Below are 24,027 nucleotides of genomic sequence, written 5' to 3'. Positions count from 1 at the left end.
GCATAGAGGGTGAGGAGGAGATGGCCAGAAGGGGTGGGAAGCACGGGGCTAGGGAAGGTCACTCAGGCTAGGGAGGTGACACCCTCCATCGTAGGAGACAGGGTGGTGGTGAGGAGAGACAGGGCAGCTAAGGGAAGACATGGGCTGACACCCTACCCATACCTGGCGTACAGGGTCCTAGCTAAGCATTCAACTAGGCAGGAGAGCTCAGAAGCTGGCCATGTGGAGGGGAGACTCCTTGTTGAGAGCCTTTGGGCAAGCTAGTTCTTTAGTGAGTTCATCCATTCAGTTTCCCACTGCACACTTCCCCCTGGGCATTGGTCTAAAGGAATGAACTAGATACAGATCCTGCCATCAAGGGAGGGTCAGGCAGTCCACTACTGATTACATATAGAAGGCAGATTGAGAAAGGGTTTCTGGAGGAGGTGGTTTCTAGATGGGTTATGAATGACATTTGGGAGTTCACCAAATGTGGACAAAGGGATAAAGACATGTAGGTGGAGAAAAGAACAAGATTAAGATGTGGCATCATTTGGGGTTTGGGGAAGAACAGTCTGTCATGACCAGAACATTGAGTGGAAGGGGGCAGTTGGGGTGAAGCCAGCATGAGTAGAAGAATGCCAGGCTAAAGCATTGGCTTTCCCAAGGAGACTGTCCTGATCTGTGCCTTCCTGAAGAACCATATGCCAGACACTTCCAGACCACCAGGACTGGCATCCACCTTCTGGAACCCTGTGGTTCTGTCTGCCGTGGTGAGAACTCCACTCCTTAGATGTGCCAGGAGTGTTGCTGGAAACTGACCAAGGGATAGGATGGTGGCCCCGGGCTAATGGCAAAGGTGGGGGACTTCATGGGGACAAGCTAGCAGTGACTCACCATGAAAGTCATGACTTGGGCCCCATCTCTGGGGTTCCACCGAAGCAGTTGCATGGAAGCCCCATGCAAATGCCAGGCCGGCTCCTCGTGAGAGGATGATGAAGTCCTCAAAGCCTCTTCAGCCTTCCCTCCTCAGAGGGAAGGTTCTGTCCTCACCCACCTCATTCACAGGAAAGCCGTGTGCCCCCTGCGGATGCCCCCTCTAGAGCTTTCCAGGGACCACTGCTCTTTCTCTGGCCTTTTGTCACACTGTGTAACCATATCCAATCAGAAGGCAGAAAAAGGCTGGCATGGACGATCACTTCACCCCTCCAAACCTCTGTTTCCTCATCTAGAAAGTGGGCCTTCGTCCTCCGTGATCTTGTCTCCAGCTGATGAGGGAAGGTTGGGGAAAGGCAAGGGCCCGGTGTGGGGTCTGAGAGGGACCTCTGAGAACAGAGCTGCCTCTGCCCTTCTCAACATGGGCAGCTCAGGGGGTGGCTAGACGGACAAGTCCTACTCTCCCCACACTGGAGGGTCCAAGAGCAGGAAGACCCATGGCTGGGTCCAGGCATAGTCTGACATACAACCCATATGTGTACAAGGCATGCACTTGGACACATGCCACAAATGGACACAGACACGAATATATGGAGATTGGCCACTGCTCCCAGACACACACCTATGGACACATAATGTACACAGAGCCATATAGGTCTGTTCATACACATGTGCACCCTGAGGCCTCCCTCAGGTGACAGCATGCCTTCACAGCTGTTGCCACCTTTGACCCAACAGCAGCCCTATAAGGCAGGCAGGGCAGGGGCCTGGTTACTGCCCTGTGGTGAGGAACCCGGGGCATGGAGAGACTGGGGTCTGGGATGCCATAGGAAAGCTGGCTCTTGCTTGGAATTCTGGTCTCCTGCCTCCCACAGGGGTCTCACAGAGACTCATGCCCAGAGGGACCTCGTAGTCACCTCAACCCCACATCCCTTCCACAGATGAGGAGAGAAGATCCACAGGCAGAATGTGGGCCATAGAATTCAGTGGAGGAAACAGGGCCACGCTTTTGTCCCCATCACCCCCTTGGCTCTACCACGGGCACAGACATGGTCCCACCCAAAGCCATGGATATGTCCCACCGATGGGGATGTGCAGGTCCTCCCTCCTCAGCACCTCCACGGCCTTGCTTGGCCTGATGTGCTGTGTCCACAGTGCTCTCTCTCAAGGGAGCAGAGGGTAAGCAGCCCCGTTCAGCATTTCCGGAAAGTCCGGAGTAAAAAGGTTAGGCCCAAAGTCATGCAAGGTCAGGAACAGCAGTGGCGTCTCGCAAAGCTAAGTCTAGCACTTTCCACCACACAGCTGTTCCTGGCTCCATACACACATCATCCATGGGCCTCTCACATTTCCTCTCTCTTGCTCCAGTGCAGGCACACATGCACACACGCACACACACGCAACCTAGCATCTGTGAGTGCACCCACCCACTGGGACATTTTTCCAATGACCCCCAGTTCCGTGTAGTGCCAGCTCTGTTTCCCAAGGGCTCTTTTGAAGAAGGACAAGTTTGTTTAGGGCTGAACCTGCCCCCTGGCCCCTGGCCCTCTGCCCCCAGTCAGGGAAATGAATTCCACTTGCTTCTGTCTGCCCACTCTGAAATCAGCCCAGGGGCTTTGGTGAGCATGCTTTGATGTTAGAAGCCAGTTTAATGAGTGGGTTGTGGATTTGTTTGCTTTTTTTTTTCCCCCCTGTAAGACAGAAGTCTCATTTTCCTAAGAACTAAGGAATTATCACTCCACTACTCTTCCTTCCCCGACATCCTGAGAGCCTGAGACCTGGACTCCCTGCACAGTGCTCACAGATACCCAGAGGGTGAGGCTGGTTAGGATGGGAGAGGCAGGGAAGGAAGCAGCGCACTTACAGGGTTTCATAAATAGCGCTTACATGGCCTCATCAACAGCCATTTTAGAGAGGACCAACAGTCTTGGAAATGTGAAGTGCCGTCAGGAGGCAGTCCCTCTCAGTCGGGGGCTCTCATCTGCCTGGCTCTAACTCCATCGTGCTTTCCCCTGTGAAAGCTGTGCCCCTGGGGTACATGGCCTCCGGCCTCTGGATGCAGGCACTTCAGCCTTCCAGTGGGAACAGTGTTCTGGATGTGAGGAATAATGAGCCCTGTGATAACAAGCTCTCAGAGTCAAAACGATTAGTCAGGAACAAAGCACTGCCTGAAAGGGAGGGAATAATTCTATTTTTATTGTTTTTGTGTCAAGGGGCAAGTTTACCCACAGGATTCATACTGGAATGCATCAATTAATATCGCTCTAGGGCACTTAGTAACGAGGACCCTGATGGCTGCCTGGTTGCTCAGCGAGATAATTCTAGAGAATTCTTTGTGGAGACTAGAGCAGGGAGACGATTGAGGGATATCTAGGCAAAGAGTTTCTGGACTGGCACAGGACCCTGCTCCACTCTGTCCTCCTACTTAGGGCCCAGCGAAGGCTTTCCCCGAGCTCCCGGGCCTGGCCATGCTCTGGCGTGCTTTGCCAAAGGCCACCCTGATTTCTTGGTTGATGAGGTCCTGCCAGGGATCTCTAGGAGAAAAGAAGAAACAAGAATAATAAGACCACCACCCAGAATAGGGGTGGACATTTTGAGCCCCCAGGTGCTCACGAGGAGCCCCTTCTGCTTCTTGGGCTTGTTCTGCTTCTTGTGGCACCCCACCATGGGCATCCCCAGACCAGGCTCGGAGAGGGGCAATGTCATAGACTCGTGTGCATGCACAGCTTCATGTCCAGCAGCCTCCCAGGAGGTGGGGAGCAGGCTCCACGTCTATCCCCTGCTCCAGATGGTTGCCAGGAAGTCAGAATGCTGTGGGCTGAGGGGTTCTTGGAGTACGAGGCATATCTGGGATAGGGACCCTGGCCCCCCGCCTGCACACACCTTCATTTTCTTATTTGCTTCCCTTATATGCCTGGAGGAGGGTGGGTTAGGGTTATGGCCTTTGCTTGGAGAAGAGAGCAAGGCTCTGAGTGACAGCCAGGGCCTCACATCAACCTGGCAGGGGACACTTTTGAGCCCGACTGGCAGGGGTAGAAGGAAGAGAAGGGAGCATTCTGTGGAGTGTTTCTGTGACATGAGATGGAAGGCACTTCTGCGAGCCCTGCTGTTTTGGTTGTGTCCCCTTCCCCTGATCTTCACCAGCTTCCCCAAACATCCCCAAATAAATAACGATTAATAACTTCCGCAGGTGTGGTAAATACAGAAAGGGAGGATAAAAGCATCTTTAGAAAACTTGACTTTAAAGAAAATCATGTTATAGCATATACTTCAAGTAAAAACTTCAAATTTCATAACTGCCTTATAGCCACAACTCCCTAAGCTCTTCCTATAGAGATTTTGGGTGTGCGTGTGCACACATGTGCGTGCGGGGGTGTGTGCGTATCTGCTGGTCTGTCTGTGATCTCATCTCCAGACAAGCAGAGGGGCACGTGGTGGCCTTTCCATGCATGCGTGTATCTGATGCCCACGACGGAGGTAATGTGGGTGTGCACACATGTAGGCACACTTACGTTTGTGGGCCCACGTGTGTCCACGTGCTAGGACAGAGCCTGTGGGTGAGGTGGGTGTTGATTCCCCCCTGCCTGCCTTAAGGCCTGGGAGGCTCCCAAGTCAGGTAGAACTCCCTGCGACTCATCTCAGCTCTCTCTCCTCCCTGAGCCAAGAAGATGAAAACGTTTCTGGCACTTTCTAAAGTTTCCATCCGGGAGTGGAAAAGTCATCAGCTGACAAGCTCGGGATGACAAATGGTTGCCAGACCTGCTATTCCCGCTCCTCCAATGGGGTGGGCCAGGGCCTGATGGGAGCCAGCTCCTGATGGGAGCTTGCGAGCCCCCCTTCCCTGGGCTCCTGGCACTGAAAGACCTGTGGTGTATCCGCCAGCCAGATCTCCTGGAGCTTATGTAAGCAGGGGAAAGTTCCATAAAGAACTCAAAAAGAAGCGTCAGGAAGCAGCAAGTGCTGAGGGGATGCAATGCTGGGAGATGGGAAGGAGGTGACAGCAGGGTTTCCTTTAGTGCGTGGCATCAGAGCGGCCTGCCGAAGGAGCCGCGTCAGAGCTGAGGCCCTGGGGACAGGACGGGAATGGGCCAGGGCGCCTGGAGAGCAGGCACAGAGGCTCTGAGTCAGAAAGACGTTCAGGGTGTTTTAAGGTAACAGCAAGGAGGTCCCAAGCCGGTGGTGTGCAGTGGAAGGTGGCCAGTCCAGGGGCCGGCCCAGGCCCCAAGGAGCAGGCCTCCAGGGCACGAGGGAAGAGTTTGGGCTTGAGCCTCAGAGTAATAGGGAGACCCAGAGGGTGTTAACTGTGGGACTTTCCTATGGATCGTGTTCGTGTTGTCCTTCAGACCTCGCTGGGGCTGCCAGGTGCTGGGTGGAGAGGCACAGTGGATAGGGGAGTGGTGAGGCGCCTCTGCAGAGGGCAGGAGACAGGTGCCCAGGTGGAGGCCTCAGGGGGTAGGAGAGGAGCCGCTGGGGGACTCCTGGACGGCATCCTCCACCTTTCAGACGGAGGACGGTGAGGCCACCCACGAGGAGAGAGCCCTGGAGGAGGACCAGGCTGCCAGGTGGAGCTCCCGAAAGGATCTGTTGAGGGACAATGAGCGCTCCATAGCTTGGAGCTCTGGAGGGGAGGTCAGGCCGAGGCGCATGATAGACATCATCAGCGTCTGGGTGAGAAGGGAATCCCCGCATTTCAGGGGAGAGGCATGGGGCTGGCTGACGTGGAGCCTGAGGAGGGTGAGTTGGAGAGGAAGGAGCCCAGCTGGGAGGCCTGGGGCATATTTCTGGGAAGAGGGAGGGCAAAGGGGAAATGCTGCTCCAGCTGTGGGTCGGGCTGAGAACCAAAACTGGCCCGCAGATCTAGAGACACGGATGGAGGTCATCAGTGACCTGCACGGATTCTTCTGCGTGCGTGAGGGTGAAAGTCAGACTGCGGGGGCTGGGCAGGGAGTGGTGGGTGAGGAAGTGAAGTCACCATGAGCTGACAGGCCTTCTGAGAAGTGCAGCTCCCTGTGGGGGTGGGACCTGGAAGGCTGGGAGACCGAGGCCTGCTCTTGGAGGGGCAACAGAGGCGGGCTGGAGCAGAGGACCTTGGTGGACAAGGAAGGGACACAAAGGGCCATAGCTGTTCTCCTGCAGATGGTGAGCCAAGGTGCTGTGGCTCTCAGCCCCGGGAAAGGCCCCGGGGCCACCTGTGTTCCTCACCCCACATGGCTGCCCCAGCAAAGTGTCCCCACAGACACTGTGAAGCAGGAGGACTCTGGGCTGCGTGGAGGCCTTTCTGAGAGCAGAAGCTGTTTCTGCACCCAGGAGGCTGGAGTGGCCTTATAAAAAGGGAGCCCTGGGGGTGCCTGGGTGGCTCAGTGGTTTGGGCTGCTGCCTTCGGCTTGGGTCATGATCTCAGGGTCCTGGGATCGAGCCCCGCATCGGGCTCTCTGCTCCGCAGGAAGCCTGCTTCCCTCTCTCTCTCTCTCTGCCTGCCTCTCTGTCTGTCAAATAAATAAATTAAATCTTAAAAAAAAAAAAAAAAAAAGGGAGCCCTGTGTGTCCTACAACCTGGCCTGTACACTGGTGTGGGCCCGCTGCCCTTCACTGGCCCTGCTGGGCTGGACCCCACTCTGTGTCAGGGGGAGGCACTTGAGATGCCCTTGGAGCCCCCAGATGGCAGATGGAGAGGAAATGGCCTCTGTGAGCAGCTCTCTGCCCATAGTCCCTACCCCACCAGTCAGGCTAGTCTTTTCCCCAGAAGCCCATGTGTATCCTGCACACTTCCTGTCTTCAAGAGGGAGCAGCCTTGGGTGGGTGGTGGGGGGGGGGTGCCCTGGAAGAGTTGAGGAGAACCAGTCAGAAGTTCTGATGACAGAAAACTCTAGTGGAGCTCAGCCTCCACAACTGCAATGAGCCTGTGGACCCCAGGACCTTCTCATCTCTAGGAAACTGTCATTTTTGGCCACTGGCGACACCCGGCCACTCTTCTCTGGGCCGTCTGTGGACTGGACTGTCTGCTGCTTGAGAAGAACACATCGCAGCAGAACAGCTTTCCCTCCCTCCACCAGCCGGCCTGTATCCCTCGGGGAAGGACACAGTGTCACACAGGACAGACGACAAAGGGAAGAGCCAAACTACCAGGCAGGCACCAGCGCTCTAAAGCGTGCGTGTCCTTTGATCTATAAATTCCTCATCTGCAGAAATAGTCTGAACGGCGACAAACGCCCCGTCACTTGTTATCAGCGCGTCACGGGGACCTGGCTCAGGAAGGGAAAACTGCGCATGCGCGGCCACAAGAGCGAGGTTGCCGCAGCTCCGCAGGGCATAATCGACGCTGTCGCGAGGGAGGTGTCTCTGTGACGTGCTCTGACCCAATGCAGAATGAAAGACCAGCCAGGCAGAGACCTCAGCCACGACCCACGTGGCAGCAATAGGCCCTCTCTCAGCAGTGGGAACAGGGGACTCCTTCATCGCTAAAGAATTCTGTATTTTCCCAGTTTTCTACATTGGGCAGGTGATACTCTTATAATCAGAAAAAGAACAAACCCAACTTCAAACAAAAGAGGCTGAGCTTTGGGGGAAATTCCTCTTACTCACCCAGGTTTGATGTCCAGAGGTGTGGGGAGGGCCCCGGGGAAGCCTGCCTTCCCCACCAGCCAGTAGGTCTCCTCTACGCCCTTCCCCTGGAGGAGAGAGGAAAGTGGATTGAGCACAGCTGTTCAGGCAAGGCCAGAGGAAAGGGCACAGCTGCGAACAGCTCCAGTGCAGAGCAGCCTCTGCCAGACTGTCTGGGTCCAAATCCTGGCTCCTTCCCCGGCTAGCTGGGTGACTTGGGCCAACTTACTTCACCTGTCTGTTCCTCAATACCTCATGAGTTGTTGTTCTGTTAGAGAAGTAACTGAATAATAATAAATCATGAATTCTATGACCAGCAGATCTGGCATGCTAAGATCCCAAGATGCTACAATCTGTGATTTTCCCCAACTGTTGCAGGACCCCTTGACTGGGATAGGGGTACGGCTGCCTGGAACTTAGGAGTAGAGGAGGCATTAGGGACTCTGGGTCCAGGGATGGGTATTGCCCCGTGGAGCCCCCAGGCCATCTTGAAGAAGGTCTGATTGGTGGGCTGCCCTCCCTGACCCCTCTCTGCATTCCCCTCCAGTATCAGAATCCTCTGTTCCTCAGGACATCTCATGCTTACCCCGCAAACAAGCCTTATTCTAGTTCATGCTTCCAAACCTCCAGAGCAAAGGATTGCACACATGCCAGCCCTCACAGGCTGTGTGACCGTGGACAATTTGCTGCACCCTCCTGCTGTGACATTTCACAGTGGGATGAAGTCAATTCCACGGAGCACACAATTTCTGGGCTCCTGTCATGGTTCTGGGCCTTTAAATGTCTAGGCCGTCCTGGTCTTACCACCAGCCCCTGACTGTACCCAAGGAAGTAGGGTAGAAAGAAAAGTCACTCACTCGTGGGAAAACTAAAGCATTATATTTATTGAATGTTAACATTTCAAAAAAGAATGCAGAGGTGCTCGTGGGCAGGGATCCCCTGGTATCACCCCTGCAGCAGCAGAGGGCGGTCGTGGGAAGGGTGGGTGCACAGAGAAGGCAGGTTAGCCACAGCCGGGGAAAGGGAAGCTGGGTGTCCCCGGGTCGGGGCAGGCTTCCATGGGAGGTGAGATGTGCTCTAGGGTCCTGAGGGATGAGTAGGAACCTGAGGATATTATGGAGAAAGCGTGGGCCTTAGAGCCATCAGCCGTGGGATGCCACCTACCTGACTGCAGACGCATCACTTCGCCAAATTTCATTTCCTCAACTATAAAATGGGAACATTGATCCTTCTTTCATGATTGCTGGGACAATGGTGATCAGCTCCATCCTCAACTACAGACAGGCATTTCCTTCTATGTCAGTCAAATGAGTAAGAATCTTGCCTGCTGCCCACAGAAACTGGAATGGTGGTGGTGATGGGGGGCGGGGGGGTCCATCAATTCCAGGAAAGAAAGTTCCCTTACCTTTAGCTCAGTCTGGCCTCTGATGTCAATTCTGTAACCTTCGTCCAGGCTGAGCAGTGTCTGGACTGTGCTTCTGCTGACGTGAATTCTGTATGCTGACAAGAAAGGTCACAAGTCACCACCTGGAAGCAGCATCCCTAGTGTTCGGGAATATCATCAAGACCGGTAACAGGCCCAGTTCCAGCCAGTAATGTAAAATTCTGATTTAGACGACACCCTTCACCTGACCTTTATGCCCCTCTGGTAGCCTGTTAGTCACTAAAATAGAGGCCTTGAGGAAAAGCAAATTCCATAGATTGAGGGCTTAGAGGAACTTAAGATGAAGTCAGAACCCCTAGGAACATAAGTTTCACTTACAGGGAAGTTTGTAAAAGCTGAGTCAGAGCAGATAAGCAGTTATTTTTATTTTAAGAGCAGGACTCCCCACTAGGGCCCACATATCTAGTCATTCAGGATGTGTACCAAATGACATTAGGGAACACGTGACTTCTACAGCCAAAGGCTGAGGTCCTAGGACTCCAACTTTTGCACCTGCTCTAACCAAGCCATCAGAGTGGCTTCTCCTGTCAACAAGGGCCTAAAATGGCATTTAAAAATTGAGAGGGATCTCCTCCTTGTAAAGACGTGGAAACCAAGACCTAGAGGAAGAGTATTTTCCTTGAGGATATCAAGCAAGGCAGTGACAGATTTGGGCTAGGACCCAGGCTTCCTGCCTCTCAAGTCATTGTCTTCTCTTATGAGATCATCACAAAATCCCCATGGAAAGTTAAAAGATCCAGTGAAATACATTATTATCTCCATAGAGTTGTTTCACTGACAACTAAGGTACGCTGCCACCAGGTGGTGGTTTGGTTACTAAGCTCTGTTTCAAACAGCCAGGCTGCAAAGGTTGTTCAGAGTCCTCACTCAGGCAAGACAGAAATATCCAACACTCACGCAGCCCTGTGGACTCCATCCTGGATGCAGTGTTAACAGTATCACCAAAGAGGCAGTACCGGGGCATGGTGAGACCGACGACCCCTGCCACACAGGGTCCTGAAACTCAAATGTACCCAGTGAATTCCAGGAAGTCCTAGACCCAAGAGAGGTTCCCATCACAGTCTTGCCCTTCCCCCCACCACCCCCAGCCCTACTGTCTCTACCCCACTTCCTGGGCTCCAGCTGGGGGTGAAGATGAAGCTCTATGGAATCTCCGACCATACCCAGAGAGGAGATGATATCTGTGCTGGGGGTAGGGGAACACAGATAAGTCAGAGCCAGTTTTTGTTCCTGGGGAGCTCCCAGCCTGGTTGGGCAGGGTGGGGGGGGGGGTTGTGTAAGCTGTGATCAGTATTGTCAGATGGAAGTATCAGAGCTGTGCCAGCCCAGAGAGAGTGGTCTGATCCAGCACAGAGGATCCAGCACAGGAGGTAGTGCGTGAGCTGTGTCTTGGAGGACAAGAGAATGAGTGGGCAGGGAATGGCAGATGCCAAGGCACAAAAACAGAGTCCACGTGTCTACGGGAAGCGGCAGCAGCTGGGTGTGGTTGGAGGGCCAAGTGGGAAATAATGGGAGTTGAGGTTGGACGGAATAGCAAAGGGCCTGGGAGACTATGGAGGGGGGTGTCAGGAATTTGGACTTTATCCTACAGGGGAAACCATGGAGGGAGGAAGGGGTGGGGGCCTGAGAAGTAGGTGTTAGAGACCCTGTGGTCTCTCCTAGATCCATCCCAGTGAACATTTTATTGCTTGCATAATCACAGAAGGTGTCTGTCCTGCCTCTTCCATCAGACTCTCAGCTCCTCTGGATGGCCTCAGATGACTCTGACAGAGGCTGAGACAATGTGTGTGTGTGTGTGTGTGTGTGTGTGTGTGTGTGTATTTATATATATGAATGAAATTGAGCATCACAGATTCTTTGACTTAAAACATCTCATAACCTTCAAATAACAGAAGAAAAAGAGGAATGCCAAATTTTCTATCCCAGAACTTTAGAATCGCAGAATCCCAGAAGCACACCAGCCCATGCCCCCTAGCCCGTCACCCCCACGGCCCCCCATTTGTACCGGAGTGAAGGCCAGCGCGGATGTAAATGGGCACGTCGGGTGCATGCTTCATGCGGAAACCTCTCACAGAGCTGAGGATATCCAGGGACATGTTGGCAATCTCAGCCGCGTGCCGACTCCCGTTGCGCCGCGGCAGGCCTGAGGCCACCATGTAGGCATCCCCGATGGTCTCCACCTAGAAGCCACAGCCTTCACACCCCAGTGCAAGAGCCCGCCCTGCTGGACTGTCCCAGAGCCCGCACAAGACCCTTCTTGGGGAGCCCTGACCCACCCTTCAAGTCTCCAGCCCAACGGTGTTGTCTCTGTCAGGACCTCCATTCCAGGTGCCCTAGCAACAGTCAGATCTGCACACTTCATAATCACCTTGGTCTGAATTGCAGTTGATGGTGCCTCTGTGGTTCCTCCCCACCCACCCTCCTTAGCGGCAAGACCTGGGCACCCCTGTCTGCACAATGCAAGGTAACGTATCAGGACTTCATTTGGAGAGGAGCGTGTGCATATTGGATGCACCCTGGAGGGCTTTGGAAAATAAGTACCCCTGGTCTGTCTTCCAAGGTGTACTAGAAAAAATGTAGGTTTGGGAATCATATAGATGTGGGTCCAATCCTGCTCTGCCATTTACCTTGGACGGACCACTTCACCTATGCAAGCCTCAGTTTCCTCTAAGGTGGAATGCACGTTAAAGATAGAGTATTGAAAGAACTAGGCTCTGGTTAGCAGAAGGGAGGTGGGGGAGGGATGGATGAGACAGGGGATGGGGAGCAAGGAGGGCACCTGTGATGAGCACCAGGTGTTGAACATAACTGTTGAATTACTAAATTCTACACCTGAAACTAATATTACACTGTATGGGACCTAAGATAATTTTTTTAAAAAGATTTTACTTATCTGAGAGAGAGAGCACAAGCTGTGGGGAGCTGCAAAGGAGAAGTGAGAAGCAGGTTCCCTGCTTGACAGGTGTGGGGCTCGATCCCAGACCCTGAGATCATGACCCGCACCAAAGGCAGACGCTTAATCAACTGAGCCACCCAGGCACCCCGCCCCCCCCCAAAAATTGTTTTAAAGGAACAAGGCTTATTAGAGCTGCTCAATGGATGGACATCTCTGTCTCCACCACCACCACCATCATCACTTCCTTGGCTGATGGTGTGGGAGATGAAAGAATCCCAGGATCCCAGAACTCGGAGGTGCTTTAAAGTCCACCCACCTTCTTCCTCGATGCCTGGCCTGGCCTACTTGCACCTCTTGATAGGAAAGTCCCTCTTCTAGAGGTGGCTGCTTCCTCCTCCAAGTAACTCTGATTTAGACACAGATGTGTACTGTGTACTCCACCAAGTCTTTCCCTATCCAGCTCCTGCACTGCGTCTTCTGCAGTGAGCAAATGCTGGCACATCGGGACCTGGGGAGCAGAGCTGTCCTTCTGGCCCTCCACATCTGCTCTCCCTCAGCACCTTGGTGGGCAATAATAATAATAATAATACGTCCCCTGCCCCTAGGGGGCGCTGTAATTCATTAAATCTCTCCCACATTTGCTATGGACCCTGCCCAACTACCTTTGTTTCTCCCTCACCCAGGCTCTCTCTACCCCAACACCAGGCAGTGGTCTGCCCTAATCATGCCACATTCTATTTAGATACTTAAATTTGCTCCCAGTGGGCTGGTAGTTAGGGATTCCCATGATTTGCAGAATTTCCGGACAATTCCTAACCGTTGCTCCTGGTTGCCCATGCTTCCATCAATAGGAACCTTCCTGCGGTCTGCAGAGACCCTCAGTGCTTGCTTGATGGCCTGGCCTTTCTGCCTCAAATGTTCTCTCTCAGTCCCTGTTTGCTGAGATCCAAGCCCACCCTCAGCCCAGCTGCCACTTCATCCAGTCCATAAGATCTTCCAGGTCACCTGTTTCCCTGCTCGGGGCTAGGAGCTCCTCCTCCCCTCCACATCACCTGCTGACGTCCACCCAGCCCTGGTGGGCTGGCGGTGAATGTGGCAGGGGTCAAGGGCATGGCTACTCCCCTCTTCATACATTTTCAGAGACGAGAAAGACCTCCCACCTCATGCCCTGGGAGGGAAAGTTATGAGTGAGCCCTGGCTATCCCTCTGCCCACCCACTTCTTCCCACAGGAGAGAGGACCCTTGGTCTGCCTGGCAAGGTTGGAAGAAGGACTAAATGCTCGAGTCCTTGGAGAGCAGCTATGACATGCCAGATGCTATTCCAAACCCTTCAAAAATATCAATGCATTAGACCGTCCATGGCAAGAATTCTACCATTTTACAGGGGAACAGTGAGTCAGAGATTTAAGTCACTTGCCAACATCACATAGTACAGATTTGAACTTGGTCAGTCCAGCTCCAGAGCCTATATGCTGTGCTGCCTCTTGATACCCTGGGTTCGGGCCCTTTCCCTCTCTATTTCGGGGAGTGTGCCTGCTGTGTGGGGTTTTCCTCTGCTACTGCCCTGCACACAGTCAGCATGTGTGTGTAGGTCAGACCGGCCTCCCAGAGGCAGCCCCAGAGACCTATAGCTCGTAGGCCCCACTTCTAGCCACCAAGCGTACAGCAGTGACTCAGGGACAGTACGCCTGCTCTGGGGACCCAGCACTGCCTCGGTTGTGTTGCCTAAGGTCCAGACTGGCGGAGAGGGGCATGGTGGTTTCTCTAAGCTATTACACTGACCTCCAGCCTTCTGTCTGCCTTCCACCTGAGCTGGGAGAGTTTGGTGTCACTAATAATCACCCCTACAACTCCAGGGACAGAAAGGTCCCACTCTCTAGGACCTTGAACCCATGATGACGATCACTCAAAGACTCCTATGATCGTCGGCACTCAGCTGCAAGCAAGGGTATACACAGGTGCGGTCCTTTTGCAGATGGGAGGACGGAGCTAGAGGAGAAGTGAGGGCAAAGGATTCCACACTAGCAAACACGGACGTGAAATCCAACTCCACCACTGACTTGCTGTGTGACCTTAGGCTAGTTACTTACCTCTCTGAACTTGGGTTACATCTGAAGGGATAATGGCCTCTGCAGGCCATTGCAAGGACTCATGAAATCCCCTGTGGTAATCCCCAGGTTGGGCCAGTCCTCTGTAGATGTTTACCTAGCTCTGGGCCCCACCCCTGACCCTTGCCCTGTTCTGTACTTACAGAGGGAGGCCTCAGCACCCCCTCGTGGTGGTGCTCAGCGGCATCGGCATCGAGCTGGTGAATAGAGGAACCATAGCACTTCCTCTCACATGGCTTGATGGGCAAAACCATCATAAGCCACATGCACTTCACCTCTATTTTACAAATGGGAGTGCGAGACTCAGAGAGGTCAAGCGATTTGCCCACGATGTCTTGGCAGCATGGCCAAGGCCAGTCTCACCCGCTGGGGCTGAGCGGCTGGAGTAAGTCCTCTCCACTCCGGCAGCCCACATGGGCTCCACATTGGAGCCATGTCCACAAAGTGTTCATTCAGTGTGCGCTGGCAGGGAGTCTCAGACCCCCACGGAACCAGGAAATGATCGCCTGGCTGCCTCCCAACCCAGACCGGATTAAAGAGCAGTAACCAGATCCTGCTGGGGATGGAGGGGAAACCGAGGCGAATGGCGGGAGTGATGAGAGAAGCACTCGCACATCGTCAGGAACAGGCTGCCTGTTTCCCCACATCTGGAGGGGTGCGCGGGCCTTGTTTTATTTCATTTCATTCTGCCAGAAAGATGCAGACCTCTTGGCCAGAGTTCAGAGGAGACCAGAAAGCATGATTCAGAGCTGGGAGGGACACATGTGTGAGAAAAGATTAGCAGGAGAGGAAGAGACAAGCCAGGGGTGACTCAGGGCACATCAAAGCTGCGGGGCTCAGCAAGATGAGATGAGAGATGAGGAATCTTTTCCTGGGGCCCATGGGGCCAGCGCGGCTCTGGAAGCAAGAGGGAAACTCGGCCAGCGTGAGAGACAAGACCTCCGAACCTGAGGCTGGGGAAGGAGTGCGGGCTCTTGAATGGGGAGCTGGAGGGACACTGCATCCTTGGAATGTTGGTGGCTCAGTTGTCTGAGGCTCAGTGTGGACAGAGCCTGGAAGTGGTGGTAGGCATGGCAGATTCCTGGCTCTACCACCTGCCGGCTGTGTGACCTTGGGCAAGTCACTTTCCTCTCTGCGCTTCAGCGAGCTCCTCACTCAGTCCGTATCTATTTCCGAAGGACCTATGGTGTGCTGGACATTGCCAAGCACTGGAGACAGAGCAATTTAGAACCATGAAGTGTGGCTGTGCTGTCCGGGGGTAGTCATAAGAGCACTGCCCAGGAGCTCCTAACCATGTCTGGGAGGGGAAGGAGGCTAACCTGAAACAGGATGGAGGAGTAGGAGGGAGCCAGGTAAGGAGGAGGGAAAGCAGGGTCTGAGGAGGAGACAACCACATGTGCAAAGACCTGGTGGCCCTGAGAGCAAAGCACATGTGAGGAATGCAGAGGTCTGTGTGGCATGGCCAGGGATACCATTGGGGAGGTAGGTAGGGCCAGTTCCTGTAGGGTTTTGTGGGCCACTACGAACCTGTGGCTTTTTCCTGAGGTTTTCCATGACATGAGGATGGTGAGCCCCCTGGAGGGGGTTCTTGGGATCAGAATGTCCAAGTTCAACTCTCAGCTCCACATCCCATTGGAAATTTGTAATTAGATACGTCCCTTAAACACCCATTTCCTCCTCTCTACATGAGGGCACCATTACCTACTTCACAGATTGTTAGGATAGTTAAATGGATTAGTACATAAAAAGCACTCAGACTAGAGTCCTGTAAAGAGTAAGCACTCAGTAAGTATTGGCAATTATTGCTCCTGGGATACAGTACATAGTGCTATCAGCAGACCGCTTCTGAAACTTCCTGCCCAGGCCTCTTGCCCATCCTGGTTTCTGCCCCAGGGCCTGGCCCTCCCCTGTCCCTGCCTGTCTGGAGGGCTGTGGCTGGAAAAGGACTGGTGGGTCACAAAAGAAAACTGAAGTCTGAGTGTGGTGGTTTCTGGGGAGCTCCTTCCCCACCCTCCTCACTGTGTCTAAAGCATCTCAAGACCTCCAGCAACTGCATCAGAATAAGGGGCAGATTTGGGGTGGGGTCCCCACAGCAGGCAGGGAGGGAGAGGACGCTAGTCAATTCTACAATCCCGGTTTACACAGCACTTCCTCAAGGGGGATAGGATCCACCCATTATCTGTAACACCCTGTAAAACAGGAGTCATCATTCCTGTTTTATAGGTGAGGACATGGAAGTCCAGAGAGGGGAAGCCATTTGCCTAAGCTACACCGATGCTGGTGGCCAAGCTGGGACTCAAACCCAGGATGGAGAGATGCACAAGGACTAGATCATGTAAGGTCTTGACAGCTCTGTCCCTGCTCTTCTTTCTAGTGCCCCCCAGGCACCACCCACTCCACCACCAGCCCACTTCATGTCCAGCCATTACAACCCATTCAGCATTCCTTATACTCACTAGGCCCATCCTTTCAAGGCTCCAGCTTTGGCACATTATTCCCCCATGGCTTGCCTGGAGCCACCATACCCAGACTGCCCAACACTAGGAAAAGAGCACCTCCTCCAGGAAGCCTTTCTTGCTTTTTACTCTACACATCTATCCCTAGCTGGATTGGGGGCCCTCTCAGCCTCCGCTGCCTGCCTTGATCATCACTTTGACTGTGGGTTATCTTCATCTTTCATCTATAGCACTGAGAGGTCCCGGAGGGGAGGCATGGGAGATGACTCACCTCTTGGCCCTTGCCCAGCACAGGTGGGGTTTATCTTCCCCCTTCTTGAATCTGGGTTGGCCTCTTTTGTTAAGTAAACTCTATGTCCAATATGGCTCTCAAACTTATGACTCTGAGATCAATAATTGTATGTTCTACTGATTGAGCCAGCCAGGTGCCCCTGGGTTGGCTTTTTGACTTGCTTTGACCAATAGGATATGTCAGAAATAGCCATGTGCCCAATCCTGGCTTAGACCTCCAGAGGCTTCTGTGCTTCTGCTTTCTCTCTCAGAACACTACCACCCTATGGGAACAATACCAACGGGCCTGCTTGAGTCCGACAGACTATGTGGACCAGAGCTGTCCCATTCAAGGTTCCAGAAATGTGAGAAAGCCCAGCCAAGATCAGCAGAACTTCCTATCTCACCCACACTGCCCACAGATGTATGAGTGGTCCAGCTGAGCCCAGAGAACTTTCTAGCTGACCTATAGATTTGTGAGCAGTAACAAATGCTTATAATTTTACATCACTGGGCTTCAGTATTATTTGTTATGCAGCAATAGCTAACTGATAAAAACACACAAATAAATGACAGGAAGTAAACGCATGACACAAACACAATAGTAAAGGAAGGAGGGATGTGATACCAGCCTCCCAGTCTCCTCACCTTATACACATCGTGGCTGCCCAGAACAGCATCGAACAGTGTATAGAGGTCGTTGAGCAAGCCCACGACCTCAATGGGCTCACTCAGGGCTGAGATGATGGTGAAACCCACAATGTCACTGAAGTAGATGGTGACCTGGTCAAAGTACTCTGGCTCCACAGCTGCCCCCATTTTCAGAGCTTCAGCCACAGACCTAAAGGAATGGGAAGGACCAGAGTCACAAGGTGGGAGGACCCCCTTCCCACAGTTCAGAGGTGAGGGAGGGATTTTGGGGGGGAAATTCTTCGGTTGAGCATCAGGGCATCTGGGTCAGGTCTGCTTGTGGCCTGGCTGCCCTCCACCAAAAACCTGTCCCTCTCTGGACTTTACTTCCTCTGAAGTCAGTTGGGGGACACTGCCCTCTCCTTGTTCTCAAGGGAGTGAGGTAGCAGGATTAATACTTAAATAGAGCCTGGCACATATAAGGGCTCTGTGAAAATGTGCTAGATAAATAAACAATGAACAAATTGAATGAGTTCATGGAACCCAGATTTAGTGAGCCTATGCAACTATGTTGCAGGTGCCATGCTCAGAGCCACCAAAGTTAGAGATACAATTAAGTCCTAAGCGGCCACTCACGGAGGGAGCATCTGAGAGAGAAGCCTCTCTGTCTTCTGCCTCTCCAGCTCCAGTTCCTCAGTCCGCTCCTGGATCAGGTCCTCCAGGTTCTGGGAATACTTCTCCAGCATCCACAGCATAGAGTCAGCAACACTGGTCTTCTTGCCTTGATTGATGCTTTTGAACTGAAAATGGAACAAACATCCCAATTCATCCATGAAGGTCAGCGCACTTGCTCTCAGGTTGGAAACCTCAGCCACAGGAATGAAGTAGACACAGTCCCTGCCTGGAGGAGCTCCACTGGTGGGGAGCAGATGTAGAATAGTCAAGGAATGCAGCTCTGGCAAGGAAAAGCACAGACAGCTGGGAGGAAGCGTAAGTTAGTTCCCTATGAGGCAGGTAGTCAGGAAGAAGCCTATGCCCAGCATAGCATTACCTCTCACCCTCGTGCTCTGGTTCTCACAAAAATACTGTAGAAGAGAAATTCTTTGTTCTTCTCAAAGATAAATGGATGGATGGATAGACAGGTGGGTAGATATGATGGATGGAAGGATGGATGGATGGATGGATGGTTAGATAGATGGGTTGATATGATAGGTGGATGGATGGATGGATGGATGGATGGATGGATGGATGGATGGATAGTTGGTTGGTTGGATGGATGGATGGATGGACAGATGGGTAGGTAGAAAGGATGTATGTAGATTATTTACATATATAACCATTTGTACCTATTTCTTTCCTTGTTCAAAAAAAAAAAAAAAACAACTTAAAAAAATAATAAATAGGTAAGGACACTGGGACCAAAGGAGAATAATACATGCTATTTTGGTCTAGCAAAATGCATGCTAGACGTTGATCCCAATTTTGAATATTAGCTTCCTAGCAACAAAACAAAGAGGGAAACAGAGATTACAAAACCCACAGAGTCCATGAGACAGTGGAGCATTAAATTGGTTGCTCAATAGAAACACAGCTACAGCGAGTTGCTGAACAGAGGGAAATATCCCTCTTAGGTCTTCATAGGAGGACAGTCACATATGGTCATAAATCATATCTTCAATGACTATCTTGCAGGAAATATGGCAGTGTGCTCCCTAAGGAGATTTACTAGAACCTTCCCCAATCCAGTTTGCACCTTTCCAAAGTGCAGTCAGAGAAGAAGCAAATTAATGATGGTCAAAGTGAAGGAGTCCATTGCTGTCTAAGTCCAGCAGCTTACTGTGTGTGCGTGCATGTGTGTGGGTGTGCGTGTGTGGGGGTGTGCATATCCAACTCCATTAATACCACTTCTCTCAACCAAACATCTGTAAAGTGGAGAGTGGCAGCAGTCCCTAACACACACCTATTTTGTATTGCCCATTAAAAGCAGAGGTGTAAGCTTTAAAAAAAAAATTTTTTTTTTAGATTTTATTTATTTTCCAGAGATCACAAGTAGTCAGAGAGGCATGCAGAGGCGGGGGGAAGCAGGCTCCCTGCTGAGCAGAGAGTCCAAGCGGGGCTCGATCCCAGGACCCTGAGATCATGACCTGAGCCAAAGGCAGAGGCTTAACCACTGAGCCACCCAGGTGCCCCTGTAAGCTTTAAAGGTCAGTCGGGGTGGGCTTGGCAGCTGCTGACCTTGAGACACCAAGGACACAAGGCTGACCAGAAGCTCACCTCCACAAGGAAGGCCCCCATTATACAAATGAAAAAACAAAGGGTCTGAGAGGTAAAATAACTTGCCAAGGATCTCATAATTGTGGAACTGAGATTGTTCATGTGTTCATTTTATCAGCAGCCACCCCACTGGATTATTTTAAAATTTGGGATGTGTTTTCCATTGTTTTCCCTCTGGTTGCCCAGGAACACTTATCTTAGGATTTGCAAATAGCAATAATTTTCTTCTTCCTTTCTAATATTCATCTTGTTGTTTAATTGCATTAGCTGGCACTCCCAGAACAATGTTAAGCGAACATGAACCCAGGGCTTTTGACTTCGAGGTTATCGTTCTTTCTCAACACCTCACTCGCTTTCTTTCTCAGAGAACCACCACGCTCTTAACTTTGTTCTCTCACTTGATGGTCACTCAAGTATGACAAGTTGGGCCAGAGTTAGTCTTTCCAGGCAGCTTTTAGGGAGGTTGAAGCTCAATAGAGCAATCAACTTGGCCAAGGTCAAAGAGGTAAAGTGCTGTGTAGGTGTGAATGCAGGCATTCTGACCCTTAGCCCCCAAACAGCGTGGTAATCCTCACCTTCATGCTCTCTCTCACGTGCCCATCCCTGCCTTCTCTGCCCCAGAGCCCTGGGCAGCATCTGTCTTCCCAGTCACCCACTGCTGGTGACGGTGATCTCTGATCCCTGGATCAATTCCAGGCTGGTGTTAGGAATTGGCTGCTGGTCCTAGTTCTATTACCCGCCCTCACTGTGGTCCCCAAGAGCTCATTTTACTCTGAGACTCAGATTTCTCATCTGTGGAATGGGGACATTACTCCTGATGCCAGAGCTGAGGTGGGGAGAGGATGTGGGAAGTCAGGGGATGTGGAAAGGGCTCTCAGAGGACACCCGTGCATTTCTCCTGTCTGTCTTCCTGGCTCTCGCTCCCTCATCACCTGTCTGGATGCCCGTCTTGCTGGCTGAGCCTCTCCTTGGTGACATGCCACTGTGGCCAGGAAAGTGGGGGTGGAAAGGTGTGACATGAAGCTGTCACCTCAGGCTTGGTGGGTTGGCCCCATGGGAGCCATTAGCCAGCTCAGTCAGGCCCACACAGTCCACCTCCACCCTGCAAACTCGTAGGGACTTGCCTCACCCATCCTGTTGTAGTTTCCGAGGCCCCTCACAAATTCCAGCCCCACCTCTCATTCCCTGAGTCACCTTGGGGAAGCCCCTCACCTCTCAGAGCACTGGCCTGGGGAGCACTGACCTGGGTGTAGATCTGGTCTAGGCTGGGTCTGTCCTCTGGAGCCTCCTCCCAGCACTGCTCCATCAGCTGGATACACTCGGGTGGCCCATGGTCAGGAGACACCAGGGGCCGGCACAAGGGAGGGGGTGACACCACCTTCCTGATGATTTCTGCAATAAACAGCATGTGGATGATAGGTTCAAGGTCCCCAGCAAGGCTTGTGGGAAGGGGTTGGCCTGGGGTTCTGAGATGGAAGGCAGGGGAGGCCTCTGGGGGTACAGGGATCAGGCCCTAAGAGTACTCCTTGGCTCCCCTGCTCTGTACCCCAGGACATGCTGGCCACTGGACCCAGGAGAGTCCAGGATGTGATCAGGGAAAGGGTCTCACGCTAGTAGCGGGAAGGGCGGGTTTTGAATTCTGGGTCTGCTATGACCTCTCTAGAAGATGGTGGAAAAGACCAGAGATCGCTCTGAGCCTCAGTCTTCCCATCTGTGAAATTAGCTTAATAAACTGCCTTCTTGAAAGGGGTGTAGAGGGAAGAGAGCATGGATGTTAGGCGGCCAGCACCTACCAGTCTCTCCCTCACCCCCAAACCCAACTGCTGCTCCCTGCCCGTGATGACCACCCATGTGCTTGAAACCTTGATGCCGTGGTTCTTTCCACCAGCCCAGCCACCTGGAGACTTTCTGGTGCCAGTTCCCCGTGGAAGAACGAGACTGTCTGCGTTCATTATCGTCTTCATTATTATTTTCCCAAGACAGCCCCTACCATGATCTTCCTATCCCCACTCCCTGTAATAAAGACTGCCAGTCTAAGTCGAGGTCCAACAGATCAGTTCTAGTTCTGGCTCTGCCACTTGCCATCACTCCGTGCCTCAGTTTCCCCAGATAACAACTGCTTGAAATAGCTCTGCCTCAGAAAGCTGTTGGGAGCACTGGGGGGAACTGAGAGATCACAAGGGCCCTGGGAAAAAGTGGGGCTAAAATCAGGAAAGGACTTCTAGATCACCCAGGCACATTCTAAGTTATGTCACCTCCCTGAGCCTCAGTTTACTCACATATAAAAAGAGCATGAAACAGTCCAGACTCCTTAGGGCTCTCAGAGGTATAGTCCCCCTGAGGAGGACTGGGATTCCCCTCTCTTGGCCCAGGAACTGGGAGCCCTTGGTGCCCATGAGGAGAAGGTTCTTTCTGGACTTCAATCCCCTCCCCACTCCTTATTGGCCCCCTTGCTGGGGAGAGAGCATGAGTCCCTGCCTCATTGTACAGATAGGGAAATTGAGGCTCCTGGGAGTGAAGTGGCTCCCCTACAGCTACAGGGCTAGTAAAAAGCAAACTCTTGATGTGAGCCTGACCTCTTCCGGCATGATTTTCTTTGCCCAGAGGCTTCCAGCCCGCAGTCCTCAGACTCTTGAGGGCCTCTGGGTACAGGGTCTAGAAAGCTGTACATGCTTACAAATAAGTGTGCGCATACGGAATCAATAATACACAACACACCCATACAACTCATTTGCAGAAGTCTTTGGATGAGGCTGTGATGAATACATTTCAAAATACAAATGCCTTTCAAAGTGTTGCTGATTTCAGAGCAGATTCTGTCTTCGGGTATTGTCTCAGTCAGTGGATATTAAAAATCAAATAGCAGCATGTGAGGCTCCAAACGTTTTTGCCATTAAAATGGAGTCCTCGGACGTGAACGTGCTGAAAATTACCCCCCAGGCCAGGCCAGGTCCCATGTTCCCTTACCATTCCAGACCTGCTGTCCACACCCAAGGCCTCACCAGGATTTACCAGCCATGCCTAGCTCTGTTGGAATATGCTCCATGGGTGACTCCAGAAGATTTGAGGGCAAAAGCCCTGACCCACTGCTTTCCATTTAGAAGTTCCTTCCCTTCTCTGAGCCTCACTCAGTTTTGCCTGAAGAATGCACTTGCCCTCCCCAACTACGAGCTTGTCCAGGGGAATAATGCACATGACAGAGTTCTGGAAGTTGCTGGTGAGCCCCCCACACACACACACATACAGGATCTTGAGAAGATGTTATTTCTAAGAAGAAGGAGGATCTAAATTGGGAAGTCAGGTGAGAATGTGGGTTCCCCCTATCATCATATCCTTAAAACCACTTGGGCAAATATTTATGAAGGGCCTACAAGGTGTCAGGCCCTTTGTCTAAAGAATTTCACTGAACCCTCACAACCACTCTGAGAGGCAGGCAACATGGTCCCCCCATTTTACAGATGACAAAACTGAGGCTTAGAGCCTAAGAGCGATTTACTCAAAGTTATGAAGCAGATTGGCACAGAGCTGGGCTTAGGGCTTAGGTCGGTTTCCTCCAGTGCCTGTGCTCTTTGCATTTTTCCTCCCTGAGCCCAGGGAAGTCACCCCCCCCCCACACACACACACACACACTGCCCCAGGAAGTAGCAGGGCCTGGGCTTGCAGCCCAATCCAGTGGTGATCGTCCAAGAGTTCCAGGCCTGGTTCCTTCCCCTGAAACCTCACAGAGTCCAGGCCCGAGGGGCCATGCCCTGGGTGCCAGGCTCACACACTCCAACTGGCTGGTCTCCCCTCTCCTGGTGGGTGAATGTGGAGGGCCGGACTGCTAGGGGTGTTGAACAAATGGCCTGACAAAGGCTCCTCTCCTTCCCACTCCTCCACCTCATAAATTTGGGGCCTGGAATGCTCATTACTCACTGAGCAGGGCTTTGGTGGAGAAAGGAAGGGAGCCAGGCCTTCCGTGAGTTAAAGATTACCCACTGGGGGTGAGAGAGGATGGCAGGCTCGGTTCCATCTCTGTCCTGCCCTGCGGCTGAGATGCCAGGCCATCTGTGGGGACAGGTCCCTGGGACTAGACACAGGCAGCAGGGGGACAGCTAGAAGAATAGCCCAGGATCTGGCTCACCCTGACAGGGAACACAGAAGTGGAAGAAATGATTCTGAAGTTGGACCCTGGCACTGGGGTCAGAGAAGAAAATGTCTAAGACCAGGGGATGATGGGGAAGGTGTGAGTGTGGGTCCTGCACACCTTGAAGGAGATGAGATGCTCTTGAAGGAGCCGCACGTGGGCAGAGAAGCAAGCCCAAATACTGAGCAGCCCAGCCCAGCCACATCTGACATGGGCCAGATGTCTGGCCCATTTTTTTTGTTTCACCCCATTTCAAAGATAAGAAAACTGAGGCTCAGAGAGGGGAGGTGATTTGTGGCAAGTCATGTAGT

At 52.5% G+C, this 24,027-nt stretch overlaps 1 protein-coding gene across 1 annotated transcript in view; it reads right to left on the bottom strand.

Moving 5' to 3' along the window:
• Window positions 1-3,028: 3,028 nt before the first annotated feature.
• LOC309840276 (guanylate cyclase D-like) overlaps window positions 3,029-24,027 on the bottom strand; it is a gene marked incomplete at its 5' end in the record, with an annotated part of 35,047 nt that continues 14,048 nt past the window's right edge. The window contains 8 exons of the mRNA XM_082682359.1: window positions 3,029-3,446; window positions 7,495-7,580; window positions 8,918-9,012; window positions 9,854-9,952; window positions 10,962-11,136; window positions 17,335-17,527; window positions 17,953-18,116; window positions 20,834-20,982. Coding sequence (XP_082538485.1) covers window positions 3,338-3,446; window positions 7,495-7,580; window positions 8,918-9,012; window positions 9,854-9,952; window positions 10,962-11,136; window positions 17,335-17,527; window positions 17,953-18,116; window positions 20,834-20,982 — 1,070 coding nt within the window. The 3' untranslated portion in view covers window positions 3,029-3,337. The remainder of the gene's footprint in view (window positions 3,447-7,494; window positions 7,581-8,917; window positions 9,013-9,853; window positions 9,953-10,961; window positions 11,137-17,334; window positions 17,528-17,952; window positions 18,117-20,833; window positions 20,983-24,027) is intronic.

This window comes from Mustela nivalis, assembly GCF_964662115.1.
Source record: "Mustela nivalis genome assembly, chromosome: 9".
In the NCBI taxonomy this organism is placed as follows: Eukaryota; Metazoa; Chordata; class Mammalia; order Carnivora; family Mustelidae; genus Mustela; species Mustela nivalis.
Note: the sequence above shows the minus strand (reverse complement) of the source record. Positions and strands in the feature narration are given on the sequence as shown.